Source organism: Chelon labrosus (genome assembly GCF_963514085.1).
Source record: "Chelon labrosus genome assembly, chromosome: 13".
NCBI classification, from domain to species: Eukaryota; Metazoa; Chordata; class Actinopteri; order Mugiliformes; family Mugilidae; genus Chelon; species Chelon labrosus.
Genome location: NC_140346.1, coordinates 11,330,744 through 11,347,748, shown reverse-complemented (window position 1 = coordinate 11,347,748; position 17,005 = coordinate 11,330,744). Strand labels below are relative to the sequence as shown.

General features: G+C 41.1%; 1 protein-coding gene across 1 annotated transcript in view; it reads left to right on the top strand.

The window, feature by feature from the left end:
- The window catches only part of LOC311497798 (alpha-2-macroglobulin-like), a 31,115-nt gene extending 16,514 nt beyond the window's left edge, over window positions 1-14,601 (top strand). The window contains exons 14-31 of the mRNA XM_084558164.1: window positions 99-312; window positions 563-707; window positions 1,020-1,245; window positions 2,990-3,116; window positions 3,492-3,613; window positions 3,740-3,791; window positions 3,913-3,996; window positions 4,362-4,538; window positions 4,716-4,791; window positions 7,029-7,185; window positions 7,388-7,462; window positions 7,551-7,713; window positions 7,788-7,975; window positions 9,701-9,913; window positions 10,416-10,540; window positions 10,737-10,827; window positions 10,925-11,011; window positions 14,308-14,601. Of these exons, the coding sequence (XP_084414290.1) occupies window positions 99-312; window positions 563-707; window positions 1,020-1,245; window positions 2,990-3,116; window positions 3,492-3,613; window positions 3,740-3,791; window positions 3,913-3,996; window positions 4,362-4,538; window positions 4,716-4,791; window positions 7,029-7,185; window positions 7,388-7,462; window positions 7,551-7,713; window positions 7,788-7,975; window positions 9,701-9,913; window positions 10,416-10,540; window positions 10,737-10,827; window positions 10,925-11,011; window positions 14,308-14,472 (2,487 nt within the window). The 3' untranslated portion in view covers window positions 14,473-14,601. The remainder of the gene's footprint in view (window positions 1-98; window positions 313-562; window positions 708-1,019; window positions 1,246-2,989; window positions 3,117-3,491; window positions 3,614-3,739; window positions 3,792-3,912; window positions 3,997-4,361; window positions 4,539-4,715; window positions 4,792-7,028; window positions 7,186-7,387; window positions 7,463-7,550; window positions 7,714-7,787; window positions 7,976-9,700; window positions 9,914-10,415; window positions 10,541-10,736; window positions 10,828-10,924; window positions 11,012-14,307) is intronic.
- The last annotated feature ends 2,404 nt before the right edge of the window (window positions 14,602-17,005 follow it).

Genomic DNA, 17,005 nt, shown 5'->3' with positions numbered 1-17,005 from the left:
TTTTAAGATGGTTTTAAAATTATTTTCCCAGTCATCAGATATTCACTGAGCAAAAGCAAATGGCAATTTCTATCTTTGAACCATGTTTGTATATTCAGATATTTGACTTGCTGCCTGTCAAAAAAGCATCTAAAGTACCAAGAGAAATTCAAGATCCTACACAATGTTTGCATGTGAGACCAAGAAGATACATTGTGCCATATCCAAGTCAAAAGGAAGATGATGCCCATTCAGTCTTTGAGGTATTTCTCACACAACATTTCAACCACAAGCTAAATACCATCACTAAATATAATCACTGCACCTATATTTAACATGTTGGTTGGCGTTGTTGGATTATCTAGAATGTTGGACTTAAGATGGCAACAAACATGTTAATCCGAATGCCTTCATGCGTCGAGTACAAAGGAAGGCAGTTCCTTTATGGCTGCCGTGGTGGGTATTTTTTCTATTTGACAAAAGGAACATGAAACTACCAAAATTAAAACATTGTCTGTGTTATTTTTGTTCTCTGCTTCTGATTAAATCCTTTCTGGTTTCTTTTCGGATTACGCTCCTCTAGATTACAGAAGAACTACACTCAGAACAGGAAGTATGCCACTTCTTGTTGATGGAGGTTTCGCATCCCCCCCTGCTGCTCCTCCACCAGTGGAAACAGTCCGCACGTTTTTCCCTGAGACTTGGATATGGAACCTTGTTGAAGTTGGGTGAGCGTTTGTTACAAAGTGATTTCATGGTCATTGTTTGAGAACAAACCGTATTAGTTCGAATAAATGGCATTGAAATAATAATGTCACTCTACCACTGAGACTCTATGAGATAAGGTTATTATCACAACTATGCCATCTATTCATATGAGGGAAATAAAAGCCTGCATTTCTTGTGCAAGTAGGAATTAATTTACACTGGATATTTTTCTGTCACACAAGCTATACATTTGCACACATTTTTTTCTTTGACTAGTCCAAGTCCTAACCCTAACCCTGACAGAATGTGTTTGTGTGTTTCTTCTGATCCAGAGAGTCTGGAAGAAAGAATGTGTCCCTCGCTGTCCCAGACACCATCACCACCTGGGAGACCGAGACTTTCTGTTTGTCCCCTCAGGGTTTTGGTTTGGCTCCTCGTGAAAAGCTCACCGTCTTCCAGCCCTTCTTCCTTGAGCTCTCCCTGCCTTACTCCATCGTCCGAGGAGAGCAGTTTGAACTGAAGGCAACTGTCTTCAACTACCTGACCAGCTGCATCATGGTATTGATTTTGCACAAACTGTAGTGTTGTGTAGAAAGGTGGACCTTAGTTTACCTGCAGCATAGTGTAACCAAATACTACTTTAGACTCAGTTATATTATTTAATTTGCAGGATGTTTTCCTGCTTCTTAAATAGTCTGTCAATTGGAGTAATATTGCCAAAGTTGATTCTTATTTGTTATGTTACATAATGTTTATTCCCCATTGGAGAAGCAAAATAGGTCTCACCCCCTTAAAGAAAAGTTTGATTATGACAGGTAAAGAAAGAGTGTTTGTTACATTAGAAACAAATTTACTAGAAACAAGTGAATAACTTTGTAAGTGATAACTATTGTTAATATCATGGACTAGATAAATATTGCTGGAACCACTTCATTCACAACGGCGAAGAGAGTTGACACAGACACAGTGAACAGTCCTCACTGTTATTGAGTTGTAAGACAAATTAATGGTTTCTGTAAGACGCAACAAAAAATAGCTTTACAGATCAACACATTGCAACTAGCGCAATTAGCACGTGAACTAAATTTTTTTATGATTTTATTGTCATTATGTCAGAGCATAACAAAATTGTATAAAGATAGAGCTGTACAGATATATACCTACCTACATACATACCAACAGCAAGAAGAAGCTGTCTCTCGGGCTGTTGGTTGTGGTTCTGATATTTCTGATGTTTTTGCACCTTTTCCATGAAGGAAGAGGTACAAATAGTCCATGGCCTGGGTGGTCGGGATCTGCCACGATCGCCCACAATCCCCTGTGCAGTTCTTATCACTCAGGCTAAGTTCCTTCTTTCCTGTGCTGTGCAGCTCCCATACCACACTGTCATACCGAGACAGAGGATGGGCTCTATCGTGGTCCTGTAAAAGTTTATCAGTAGTCGACAGGAGAGCCCAGCCCCCTTCACCTTCCTGAGGAAGAAGAGCCTCTGTTGGGTCTTCTTCACCAGGTGTGCAGTGTCGCAGACCACATCAGGTCAGATGTAATGTGGATGCCAAGGAATTTGATGTCGTTGACACACTCAACCGCCTCCCCTTGTACGAGGAGAGGAGCGTGCTCTGTCTTCTTGGACCTCCTGTAGTGCACAATGACCTCCTTGGTCTTGCTGGTGTTCAGAACGTAGTTGTTGTCTGAGCACCACTCTGCCAGGTGTTGGATCTCCTCCTGCCTGTAATGGGTCTAATCATTGTCTGATGTGAGACCCACCACGGTGGTGTCATCAGCAAGCTTCAAAATCGCGTTGTGGGATGGATGGCAGAACAATCGTGTGAAGAGAGCTGGGCTGAGCACACAGCCCTGTGGCGTTCCTGTGTTCAGGACCAGTGTGGATGATGTGAGGTTGCCTGAGGTCCGTTGGTGAGAAAGTCCCTGATCCAGAGGCACATAGAAGCAGATAGTCCCAGGCCATGAAGCTTCAGTGTCAGCTTGTCCGAAATGACAGTGTTAAAAGCTGAACTGAAGTTGACGAAAAGCATCCTGGTGTACGTGGGTGGGACAGGGCTGTGTGCAGAGCTATAGAGACTGCATCCTCTGTTGATTGGTTCCCCCTGTAGGCAAACTGGTGGCTGTCCAGATCATCAGGGATGACATCCTTGATGTGCTTTAGGACAATCCTCTCAAAGCACTTCATGATTACCAGGGTCAGAGCGACCGGGCAGTAATCATTGAGGCAGGTGACAGCTGACTTTTTAATTTCTGCAGTTATAAAATATTGTCTATCTATATCTTCTATCTTTAACAGATCACTGTGACTCCTGCATCTTCATTGGATTACACCCTCACTCCTCTCTCTGGTGACCTGTACACATCCTGTTTGTGTGGCAGTGAGCATAAGACTCTCAGCTGGACCATGATCCCCTCAGCCTTAGGTAAAAATCAAACCTTTATATAGATTCCTGTTATATATTATAAGTTATAGGTTATACCATAACCCAAATGAGAAATTTCAATTTGTTTTCTGTGCAAGATCAAGACACTCAATGCTCCATCCAAGAACATGTGCTTTGTGCATTGCATATATTAGCACTAGTTGTTATTATCCTTTATTATTATTATTATTATTAATTTATTTTTAAACAGGCAGTTCTAATACAATCTTGTAAATGTGTCTCTCAACTCTTCTCATTGACTTTCACTTTTTCATGTCAGGCAGTTATGTTGTGTCATTAATTCTGACCTTCAAAAACAAATACAATCTGAAAAGTTTAAGTGCATTTCATACGGTGCTATTTTGATCTTTTTAGGGGTTGTGAATGTGACTGTGACTGCAGAGGCACTAGTATCCCACGCCTCATGTGACAATGAGATTGTCACTGTGCCAGAGAGAGGTCGCATTGATGTGGTCACAAAGTCTCTTATAATAAAGGTGGGTTCCGTCAAAACAAGATTTTGACTCTAAAAGGTTGTAATAATAATTTCTGTGTATAATTCTTTACTGATAAAACTGAGAATTAAAATATTTATAAACATTTTTTCATTTATTTATTTTCAGGCTGAGGGAACTGAGATGACAAAGACATACAACTGGCTGCTTTGTCCAAAAGGTTTGTATAGTTTACTCCTGTCAAAGCCTGTCTAACATCTGAGAGACAAATACTAGAAAATACGTAGAGTCCAACCTCATATTTTTCTCTCTGTAATGTGGTTGATTTTCTCTGTATGCAGGAGACGCTTTGACAGAAGCAACAGAGATTCAACTCCCTGAGAATGTGATTGATGGATCTGCCCGTGCTTCAGTCTCAGTCCTGGGTAAACTAAATTTATTTATTTGAACTCAACTGAGTTGTTTTTGTGATGGAAATTGCGAGCTATTTAATTACACATGAATTCAGATGCATTCTCTAAAGCTGAGTATTTCTTTAATTGTTTATGTCCGACCCAGTTTTTAAAGTTAATGTAGATTTCAGGAGGATTCACCACCTGGATACATGGTACATCTTCTCTCCACTATCCCTTTTTGGAGAGAGACAATGAAATCATTGCTCTTTAATCACTCACACAACAAAAAGAGTGATATTTTTTTGAACACATTCATTTAGTTGATCCATTCAAAAGTGAAGTTGGGTTGGGTTAGTTCTGCCCTTCAGATTTAGTGATTCAGTTCATTTGTGCAGGTGACATCCTTGGGAGGGCCCTGAAGAACCTGGATGGACTGCTACGGATGCCGTATGGATGTGGAGAGCAGAACATGGCACTACTGGCTCCCAACATCTACATCCTCCAGTACCTGAATGACACAGAGCAGCTGACAGCAGCTATCAAAGAAACGGCTACCTACTTCCTCATCAGTGGTGAGTTTTTTAATGCAGCTGAGAGAAAGTCTAGTGGTGATTGCACACAATACCAACTCTGTTACTCTAAGCAGGAAATATCTGTAGCTCAATGACTTCACAATGCTCAGAATTTCAATTAGAGTCTAGAGATGAGGGGCACTCTGTGTGCTCATTACTGTTTCTCCTGTTATGCAGGCTATCAGAGACAGCTAAACTACAAAGACATTCACGGTGCATACAGCACATTTGGAAGAGGAGTCGGGAACACTTGGTGAGAACATCACTGATCAATCATCCACAGGATGTTGGTGATGATGTGATTGCACTGTGATCTCTAAATCTAGTGTTTTAGAGAAATGTGATTTAAAGTGACAGTGTGAACATGGTTGGATTGGTGACGCCTGTAGTTATTAGTAGTTTAATATCACAGGGCAATAACTGTTGTTTTTCCATCATTGTGAGCAACAGTAGTCTGATTATTTGCTCATTGCATACAAAATGAGTCTGTGAACAGCAGGACACGGCTAAAGTATGACGAGGAAGTGGTTAGAGGAGGACTCAAACGCACGACTCAGATTTCAGGTGGTGGATAGAAAGTCTTTACTTCTAAAAAGCAAGTCCCAAAGCAAGTCCAAAAATTAGATGAGGATCTAAGATGTCCTGGGCAGACACCCAGGACCTCTCTTCAGGCCCGCACCCCTCCCAGTCAACAAGATACTGACAGCCGTGACCCCGGTGTCGGACGACCAAAAGCTGTCTAAGGTGTACACAGGGCCACCACTGATGATGCAGGGTGGTGGAGGAGGCTTGGTAGGGGGAACCAGAGGACTCTCCTTAAAAGGTTTCAGGAAGCTCACATGGAAGGTTGGGTGAATTCTCATCGACCTGGGGAGTTGGAGTCTCACAGCCACTGGATTAACCACCTTAGAGATGGGGAATGGACCAATAAAGCGTGGAGCCAATTTATGGGGTCCATGCGTAGGGGAAAATCCTTGGTAGAAAGCCAGACTCTCTGACCATTCTCCAGATATCCGCAGGCAAGATTGTGCGAGTGTGTGTGGCTGGTCGTCTGCCTCTCTTGCAATGTTTGGATTTTTTATTGTTTTTATTGTTTTTATTGTTTTTATTGTTTTTATTGTTTTCAACGCTTGGCACTGCTGGTGTATGATCGCCAGACTCTTCTAGAAATTTTTAGTGGTCTAGGTGCGTTTGATTATTGCCCCCGCAAAGGCGAGGATTCCTACTCACTTATACTGGAAATCGGCCCGACCTCCCTGGTGACAGCGCCTCATGAACGTGGCAGTCGTCTGGTAAAGCTGAAAGTCTGGGTGACACGCTCATCATCCATTTCCCATTTCCAATGTCCAGATTTGAAGCAACCTTATTTGAGGTGGGTCTGACCCGGTGCTGTTCGTTGACTTTTACTGCCGGTCAGTTCTTTTGACCAGGTCTGTGTCTCCTCTGACTTAACATCTGTTAACACAGAGGAGCTCTGTTCCTGGCTTCACTCCTGCATATTTGACTCTGTGGCTCCATTAAAAACTGTGAGGCCTAAAGGTAAACCTGAGCCTTTGTTTAACGATAGAACTCGAGCAGCTAGACAGAAGTGCCTCAGAGCTGAACGCAGGTGGAAGAAGTATAAGCTGGTTCTTTTCAGATCCTGAAGGACCGCTTGTGCCATTATACCATTGACACTATTCTTAATGCCCCACAGCCTGTTTGCACTGAGACATCCCCTGAAATGTGCAATAGCTTCCTGAACATTTTTAACGATAAGTTTGCTACTTCGAGGGCTCTCATCTCAGCTCCTGCATCTGACCCTTCTGACCCTGTTCCTTGCTGTCCTGTGTTTGATAAGTTTGAGTCGGTGTCTGTTGTTTTTAGAAGATGTGGTTGCCGAGGAATGGACTGGGAAATGAACTGGGGACCTTAGTATGACACCACATTCCTAGGAAAACCATGGAGATGAAAGACATGGGACAGGACAACCTCTGCCGCGAGATGTTTTATTTTGGGTGCAAACTGGACAGGCTGCAACATATTTTGCCACATCTCTTTCCATGGAAGGCCACCAAAACCATCAAGAACAAGAACAATCTGATCAAGAACAGAGTCCAATTCACTCCAGGGTGGCAGGAGATCTTGGAGGCGTGTGCCCAATGAATCACCTGAGAACAGAGAGAGGGTGGAACAAACAATCAGTCCTGGGGACAACCGTCAGTGACCTGAATATTACCAGTAGCTTGCTTGACCCGATGCTCAATTTCCTAAGTTACTGCCCCAACCACACAGGAGGGGGAAAGGATATGTAAAGGACACTCTGGTGCAGAATCGAGGGCAAAGAATGCTGCTCACGTCATGGTCACTGTGAACCATTTGCAGGTGCTTTAGGTTTCAGACGTTCTTCGATAGCACTTTTCACACAAATATATTCACTTGTACTGGTAAACTGACTTAACTTACTAACTTAATTGTCTTACTTTCTAACTTTGCTTTGCCCTCCTTTAGGCTGACTGCCTTTGTCCTGAGATCTTTTGCCAAAGCTCAGTCTTTCATCTACATTGATCCAGTAATCCTGGAAAAGTCTAAGACGTGGCTCGAGCATAAGCAACAGGAAAATGGTTGTTTCAGAAAATCAGGAAAACTTTTCAATAACGCAATGAAGGTAAACTGATAGTTCCTTTACAGTTGTATTTATATCAGCAGCCCTCTGTAGGACTCAAACTTTTTCACAGAAAATTGAAAAATAGGACACTACTACCAGTTGCAATATGCATGTAAACAGTGTTCAAAGTAACTTTTATGTTTTCAGGTTGCAGAGCTCCTTCCAGTGATGATAAAGTCTGTATGATGCTTTCTCTCTACAGGGTGGTGTGTCCGATGAAGTAACTCTCAGTGCGTACATCACTGCTGCCTTTTTGGAAATGAATATGTCCGCAAACGTGAGTGGACTCAAATAAATAAATAAATAAATAAAATCAGTGCTGCTCTGAAGTGACGTTCTACAATGAGTTCTTTAATCTGTTAAAGGATCCTGTGGTGAACAAGAGCCTGTCATGCCTCAGAGAGTCCGCCATTGTCCTTAACAACACCTACACTACAGCTCTGATGGCGTACGTCTTCACTCTGGCTGGAGACATGGAGACCCGTGCTCACCTTCTGCAGCACCTGGACAAGGTTGCAGTAAGACAAGGTGAGTCCTCCTCCTCAGGGAAATCATTCAGCCTTCATTACTGTGAGTGTAACGTTCATTGTGTCTATTTTTAGGGGGTTTTCTCTACTGGTCCCAGACAGCAACTGAAACTCCAGCCTCTCTTTCTGTTGAGATCAGCTCCTATGTGCTGATGGCCAAACTGAGTGCCTCCCCTACAGCTGAAGACCTGGGCTACACCTCCAGCATCGTCAGGTGGCTGGTGGGGGAGCAGAACTATTACGGAGGCTTCTCCTCCACACAGGTACTGCAGAGATTCAAACACCTTAAAATCTAAATTCATACGAAAACCTGCTGTATGTATAAAAATGACAAATATTTACATTACATACACAGCAAAATCCACATTACCAAATCAACACCAACAGAGTAAAAAGCGACAGTTTTAACAGTTCTTGTCCTTCACTATTACCTTGAGAAATTTCCCAGTTGGGGATTAATAAAGAAACTATCTTTCTATCTATCTATCTATCTAAAGTGTCTATATGGGTCCACAACACAACACAGTGAGTTAATTTGACTCTTTTTGAAGTGTTGCTATGTTAACACTCCCAGCGTGTTATTTTTGACTCTTCTTATAGTTGAAATTTAACACTTCTCAACACTAACCAGTGTTAGTTTCTCTCAACACCAGTGTATAGTGTTAGATATCAACTTTCTCATAGTGTCAGTTGTTAACTACCTGCATGGTGTAAATATTGTTTTCAGTTACATATTACATGTAAAATAAACTATGATGAAATAAAGAGGCCATGTTAAGGTTAAAATATTTATTTTAAAATGCACTACAGTAACACTTGAAAATACATTTAACTCATACAACTGTTTGGAACAACACATTAAACGCCACTTCACATCAAACTTTCCAGATACTTCGTTTGCAAACATCAGGGAAAATGAGAGAGAATTAGTCCTGTAACTCCTACGGCAGGTGTTGTGCTGAACTGTTTCCAGTCTCCACACAAGATTGGCCTCAGGGTAATAGTAGAGTTCCTGCTTAAAGAAACACAAACACATATAAAAAGGTTGAATATAGTCAAATGACTAATACAGAGCTTTTGGACTTCATGTAGAGATTTAGAGCTACTGGAGTAGTTCCAAATGTGGAGAATGGATGCTGGCGGTATCGAAAAGAGTCACAATTCCCAATGTAGTCTGCACACTTGTGGGTGGAATCCTCCTTTCAAAAACAAATCATTCATTAAATTTGTGCCCTGTGTATCTAGGTCTATATCAGTTGCACTAATATTTTATTTGGGAAAACACAAAGCTAGCAAATAAGGCATCTACATTTCCCTATCCGATATTTGGAACTCAGTTGTACAGTTTTTGTCTACTTGGTCACTGTCGCTAACTGTTAGAGTAACTAATGCTTCTGCCATCAGCTGTAACAACTGCAATATCCTACTTATGGTAACCGTGTAATTGTACATGAATTAGCATTTACTGACTTTAGCACTGGTGTAAACTCAAATGTTAGTGTTAGCTTGGTGTCTGGATACAGCGCTGTAAGGGACACACAAGATTAACAGTCAATTTTTACATCAAACATAACATTATACACAAAGTGAATCACATTTACTCACCAAACAATGTTTCCTCATCAGTGAAAATCAGTCGGTAGTTCTTGGGTTGACTGTCCAGGTGTGGGTATAATAAAAGGGTGGAGTTTATAAGTGAACACCTCAGGTGTTATATCCAGGTTCAGACCTTCATTGTAGAAATTAAGAGAGTTAAATGTGTTGCTCTGACACTTACAGAGTTAATTCACAAACACTCCATTCTGACACTCTATTTTAACTATTTGTCCTCAGTTATATAGAACACATTTAACTCTACAAAGAGTATAATTAACTCTTCTTTTGCTACAATTTCACCAACACCAGAATTTGAACTCCACAGCATTTTCACTGTGTACGTCTACAGTATTGGTAGTAGTTTCTATTTTGTGTGTGTGCGTGTGTTGTAGGACACAGTGGTGGCTCTTCAGGCTCTGGCTCTGTACTCCACTCTTTTGTTCAGTCCTGGAGGTTCAAGTGCAGTGACAGTCCAGGGTCCCAGTGACCAGCTGACATTTGACGTGAATCCAGACAACAAACTGCTCTACCAGGAGAAGACGCTGCGGGACGTGAGAGGAAAGTACAGCGTGGAGGTGAATGGCACTGCATGTGCTGCAGTACAGGTCAGTGACTTTGGTGTATCATGTAAAAATGTAAAAAAAATAAATAATAATCTTTGTATAGATTAAATGTTTTATTTTACATATCGTACACCTATATGCATTTCTGCTGCCAATGATAGTGCAAACTTTACGAACGTAGAGAGGGAGAGCAGCATGTGTTCTTATAGAAAACAATGACGATTTCGACAGGGAAAAGAGTTACCAAAAAAACAATACAAATTTGAAAAATATATACAAAAAATAACAATACTCTGAAAAATATATATATATAAACTAGAAATATAAAGACATTCTGTATATACAGTGTGGTGGTGGAATAAACTTTACAAATAAATAATTGCTTAAACTATGAGATGGTGAGGTAGTGGTTCGTGCAAAAAAAGCAGATTTATTTGTGCAAAAATGACAGTTATCTAAAAGAGGGACCTTGTTTTACTCCTGAAGAAACCCTTGACCCTCACATTCACTAATATTGAGCCTTCTTTGGTTTCCTGTTTCTCAGCTTTCTCTTCACTACAACATCCCAACTCCTGCTGATGTCACCACTCTCAGTGTAGAGGTGAAACCAGAGGTCAACTGTACCAGCACAGCTCAAAGACCAAAACTCACACTGAAACTCAAGTCCCTGTAAGTAATCAAGAAGCAGGTTACAGATATGATAGAGGAGTGTTGCATCTGCTAGTGTGTAGCAAGTGTTGGTGGATGGACCATAGATTGTAAAAAACTGTCAGTGGGATGGACATATGAGAATTGTGGTTGATACGATTACAAAATAAAAAGCATCTATGCCTAAGTAACAACACACTGGATTGTTCAACTACAGATATACTGGAAAGGAGAGCAGTTCAAACATGGCGATCCTGGATATCAAAATGCTCTCTGGGTTTGTCCCAGGCCCAGAATCTCTGAATAGTGTAAGTTAATTACAGGACTTCCATTTGAATAAAAATGATGTTATATCATTATATATTTGTTGTTGCTGAATGATCCAATTGAATGTCGTCCTCACAGCTCAAAGGTGCCACGATGGTGGATCGTGTTGAACAAAAGGAAGATCATGTACTGGTTTATTTCCAAGAGGTGAGAAGAATCCCCAGTGTGAAATGCTAGATGAGGCTTCACTATGTAACGGGTGGTGTATTCAATGCAATTCAATTCAGTTTTATTTATATAGCGTCAATAACAATACAAATCGTCTCAAGACGCTTTACAAAAACCCGGCCTGAAACCCCCAGAGCAAGCCTGAAGGCAACGGTGGCAAGGAAAAACTCCCTTTTAACAGGAAGAAACCTCGAGCAGAACCCAGCTCATATGGAGGGACCCATCTGCCTAAGGCCAGCCGGGTATAGACAGAAGAAAGAGAGAAGAGAACAGCAAAGAGAGAAGAGAAGAGAACAGCAAGATAAACATACATCTGTCATAGATACACATATCTGACTAAAGCGTACATGTGGAATCTTATGATACAAACTGATGATGTTACATGACAGTTTGAAAATGTAAGAGGAATCATAGGCAGGTTGGAGAATTGTTCATTCAGGTAGGAGTGGATAACTGCAGGAATCCATGAAGACTGGGCAGGCTGATGAGACCACGACAACAGATGTAGTATAGAGCTCCACAGGAAACACACCACTCCAGGCCAGAGATACTCACAAGAAGAGGGGGGAAGGGGGGGGGACACAGCAGTAAACATTCTACATAGTAATAGCACAGACTTGTATGACTAGTAGTAGATAGGAAATTAGAGGGCAAGAGCTCTGTGCCAGAGAAAAGAAAGTGGAGGATGCGAGAGAGGAGAGAGAAGAAAGAAGGAGGACATGTGTTTGGTGCATCGTCCCCCAGCAGCCTAGGCCTATAGCAGCATAACTAAGGGATGGTTTAGTCCAGCCCTAACTATAAGCCTGATCAAAAAGGAATGTCTTATGCCTGACCTTAAAAATAGAGAGAGTGTCTGCCTCCCGAACGCAAACTGGGAGCTGGTTCCACAGGAGAGGAGCCTGATAGCTGAAAGCTCTACCTCCCATTCTACTTTTTGAAATTCTAGGAACCACAAGTAGGCCTGCACTTTCAGACCGAAGTGATCTGCTGGGATGATATGGTACAATGAGGTCTTTAAGATACGATGGAGCTAGGCCTTTAAGGGCCTTGTATGTAAGGAGAAGGATTTTAAATTCTATTCTAGACTTTAAGGGAGCCAGTGAAGAGAAGCTAAAACTGGAGTAATATGATCTCTCTTGCTAATTCCTGTCAACGCTCTTGCTGCGGCATTTTGAATCAACTGGAGGCTTTTTAAAGAGCTATTTGGACAGCCAGACAGTAATGAATTACAGTAATCCAGTCTGGACGACACAAATGCATGAACTAGTTTTTCGGCATCACTCTGAGACAGGATGTTCCTAATTTTGACGATATTACACAGGTGAAAGAAGGCAGTCCTGGTCACTTGCTTTATGTGACATTTAAAGGACATATCCTCATCAAATATAACACCAAGGTTTTTTACAGTAGTACTGGAGGCCAAGGTAATGCCATCCAAAGACACCACGTGATTAGATAATGAATCTCTGAGATGCTTAGGGCCGAATACAATAACTTCTGTTTTGTCTGAGTTTAAGAGTAGGAGATTACAGGTCATCCAAGCATTTATGTCTTTAAGGCATGCTTGGAGTTTAACCAACTGATTAGTTTCATCTGATTTCATGGATAAATATAGCTGGGTGTCGTCTGCATAGCAATGAAAGTTTATGCCATGTTTTCTAATAATCTTGCCTAATGGCAACATGTATAACGTGAAGAGTATTGGTCCTAGCACAGAACCCTGAGGAACTCCATAACTTACTTTTGTATAAGTAGAGGAATCATTATTGACATGAACAAACTAGAATCTGTCAGATAGATAGGATTCAAACCAGTCTAATGCAGTTCCTTTAATCTTGACCTCACTTTCAAGTCTCTGTAGTAAAATATTATGATCAATAGTGTCAAATGCAGCACCAAGATCTAGCAGAACAAGTATAGAGACAAGTCCACTGTCTGAAGCCATGAGGAGATCATTGGTAACTTTAACCAAAGCTGTTTCTGTACTATGATGAACTCTAAAACCTGACTGAAACTCTTCAAACAGACCATTCTTGTTTAAGTGGTCACACAACTGATTAGCAACAACTTTTTCTAGAATTTCGGAAATAAAAGGAAGGTTGGAGATTGGTCTATAGTTGGCTAAAACATCTGGATCTAGAGTGGCTTTCTTGAGTAAGGGCTTAATTACAGCAATCTTAAAGGACTGAGGCACATATCCTGTTAATAAAGATAAATTTATCTGGTTCAATATGGAGGTGTTAATTATTGGAAAAACTTCTTTGAGCAATTTAGTTGGGATTGGATCTAAAAGACAGGTTGATGGTTTAGATGCTGTAATTGTTGAAGAGAGCTCAAGAAGATCTACTGGGGAGAAGGATTCCAGATATTGATAAGGTCTTACAAAAGTTTCTAATGTCGCTGTACTTACATCTTTACCAGCTGTTGGAAGGATGCCTTGAATATTTTCTCTAATGCCAACAATTTTATTAGTAAAAAAGCTCATGAAGTCATTACTACTGAGGGCTAAAGGAATAGATGGCTCAACAGAGCTGTGGCTCTTTGTCAGCCTGGCTACAGTGCTGAAAAGAAATCTGGGGTTGTTCTTGTTTTCTTCTATTAATGATGAATAATATGCTGTTCTAATACTACTGAGAGCTTTTTTATAAGTTGTTAAACTATCTTTCCAGGCTATGCAAGCTTCTTCAGAATTAGTGGACCCAATTGCAGCACAAAAAGACTCAGAACCAATGGAAAGAGTTCAAAGGTTTACTCAAGCTCTGGTAAACAGTACAACAAACACAATAGCAGGCGGCTTGGTCAAGGCAGGCAGGGGTTCGGTACCAGAGAGACGATATCACAGGCAGACAATCCAATGAGGAGCAGGTAGCAGGAACAATGTAACCAGGCAATCAGTCAGAAACAAGCAAACAGGGATCCGGAGAGCGGAGGCCAAAATCTTGGTCAGAGAAGGTGGAGACGGTTACCAGGAGGCAGACGAAGCAGAAGAATCAGGGACGGGCGAGGTCGGTACCGGGAAGTCAGGCAGGAGAACACTGGAAAGTCTTGCAAGGCAAATAACAATCTGGCGAAGGAGTGAGTGTGGAGCTGGTGCCTATATGCTGGGCTGATTGCATGAGATGAGAGACAGCTGTGTGCACAGGTGAGTAGAGTAGACTGACAAGGTGGGCGTGGTTGGCAGGTTGAGTGGGGCAGATCCAGGGTCAATGGAAAAATACTGAGAGTCTTGTGACTGAACTGTGACACACTGAAATTGTTACTGATTATGTTGTCCTTTTTTGTGTTGTCTTCAGTTACAGAAGGACGTGCCCGTCACCCACAGCTTAGAGCTCATACAGGAGCTTCCAGTGGAGAAACTGAAGGCAGCTGTGATCAAGATTTACGACTACTACCAGCCAAGTAAAACCCTAATACCCTTCAGAAACAGCACAGCACTGACAAACGTTTATGCTGAGTAGATCTCCACCAAGTGTACAAAAAGAATTATGGATTTAAATGTGATGGACATGAAAAAAGACTAACTACTTATTTTTTGTTTGGCTATTTTTCAGGTGACCAGGCTGAAACAGAATATGTCTACTCATGTGCTATAGGTAACAACTGTATGAACATACTAGAACATAATGTGTCTAGCAAAATTCTTTTTGTTTGGAACTAAATTAATATTAAGCCAACACATACTGTAATGTAGGCTGTCAATATTTATTAAGTTATTATTTTATTCTTTCTTTTGCAGCTTGAAGAGGTGCCTTCACTGAATCCAGTAGAACGTACACAACCTCATTTTATTAAAAATATCTCATACACATATTACCTATCTCTACGTCTTTTTGTTTTAACATGTACCGATACTTTCACGTGTACAGTGGGTACGAAGAGTGTGAACAAAATAAAGATCAAACTAAAATACATCCTGTCAGAACTGTTTATTTTAAGACCAGCAAACTATGCAGTACTACTGGAAACCAATGAGACACATTTTATTGAAATAATATGTAGATGAAGAATTTACTGTACAACCTGTTACAACTGGGTATGTGGGTGTGTTCAGAAAACTTCTCATCCAGCTCATTTGATATAGTACACACACCTATCTTTACATCCCACATGGGACAACTATCTTTCAAATCTTCATTTGTCTGGGCTTTGGAGCTGGGTTGGAAGATACTAACTTTTTCTGATGAAAAACACATGCTTAGGCTTGGCTAAATTTTACAGAAACACATATCTACATTCCCAAAATCATGTAGGAAAATGTTGGCTGATGCAACTAAGATCAAACTTTTTGCCAAAAACTGTAAAAGGTATGTTTAGCCCAAAAGCAACTCAGCATGTCAACAAAACAACAAACAAACAACAAAACACAATTCAAAGTCAAGCCTTACAGTCCAGAAATTGCACCTGCCACCTTCCAGGGTTTGATATGAATGGGGGACACCAGCCTTGATGACATCACATGACTATCCATGACTATATCAGGTGACTATCCATACTGTCCACAGTGAAGTTCAGGTTGTGTAGGAAAGACCAGACTGACAGCCAACATGAAGACGTAGCCTACACTTCTTCCAAAGTTCCTTCTCGTTTACATTGTGTCTGCTCCTGGAATTCATATGGACCCTGAACAAACTAAGGCCAGAGTCGCCTTCACAGATTCCACAACATAAACCATTTTGGTAGACAACATCTCTTGAGTGCTCGATTTACCTCTTAAGATTACTTATCAAATCAAAATACCTGAGAGTCTCTGACCCCAACTGCTGCACATGAGGAAAGCTTTAGGGTGGATGGGTACATGTGAAGAGCATTCTGCTGCTGGCCATCTGGAACAACATACACCCACAACTCCTGCACATCTCCCCCTTAGCTGGTCACCTTGTCAAGAGTCAAGGTTTGGCATATTGGTCAGAAATGATTTTCAGTGTTAGGGCTTGTCTGCAACTATACAGTTTGTCAGCACCTTGAAATCTGCATGGTTGTTGGGAAATTGCTGCAGATTTAGATCAACCGACCCTGTCAGACTCTGGACTGAAGCTGCTGAAGGAAATGAATACCTGGTTGTTTTTGTAGACCAATACACAATGGGGGGAGCTACTACATTCCACCTGACTGACCTGATGGACCACTTATTATCTAGTGACCTAGATAAAATGGGGAGTCCCAGTCTAGGAAGAAAATGTAACAGTCATTTTTCTGGATCAAACTGCTTACTGGAAGACTTCATACTGGACTTCATACTGTATTTATTATTTTTATTTATTTATTTCTTACTCCAAAAGTTGCGTTTGAGAAAAAGTTCTCTACACAGAAGTTCATTTGCTTGGAAATTGTCTACGCTGGCCATAGTGATGAGGTAAAAGGCTGTTTGCACGAGCAAATCAAACATCCCACGCTGGATAAAGGGCACTGTTGCAGAACCTGTCCACGTATGCATCCCACTGATTTAGAAAAATAACAGCATTTACAAACACTCTGATATGATTTAAAGATGGACATGTATCTACACAAGCAGCAGGTCTTCTTCCACAGACTTCATTATGACTTTACAGTAACCCACAAAGTACAAAACTTTCCATGTTCTTCCTGTTTCTGCGTGGATTCAGCAGTGTCATTACTGTGCACATGGATGTTAGCTGAATTTAAAATTTTGGCATTTAGAAAATCACATGATTAAGAAGATCTGGTTAGCAGGTTTGGGCTGACTATACTTTTGTGCAAAGATCAAACTGTACACAAAGTGTAGAATGAGGGGATATTTGCAATTAAAAGGGAAGCCCTCTGATTGGTTGGGCCAGAGCAGAAGTGGGCCTTAGCCAATGAGCCATGTGAAATTCTGCTCTTCCCGTTATGTGAGGTTGCTGGCATCGAAGTAGTGTCTACTGTCCCTGTCCTTGAGAACAGCAATGAACAAATATTGGACAGACTGGTGGTTGCTGTACTTTGTGCTTCCTCGTTGTTTGAGGATGAGCACACAGTCCAAACAAATATGTT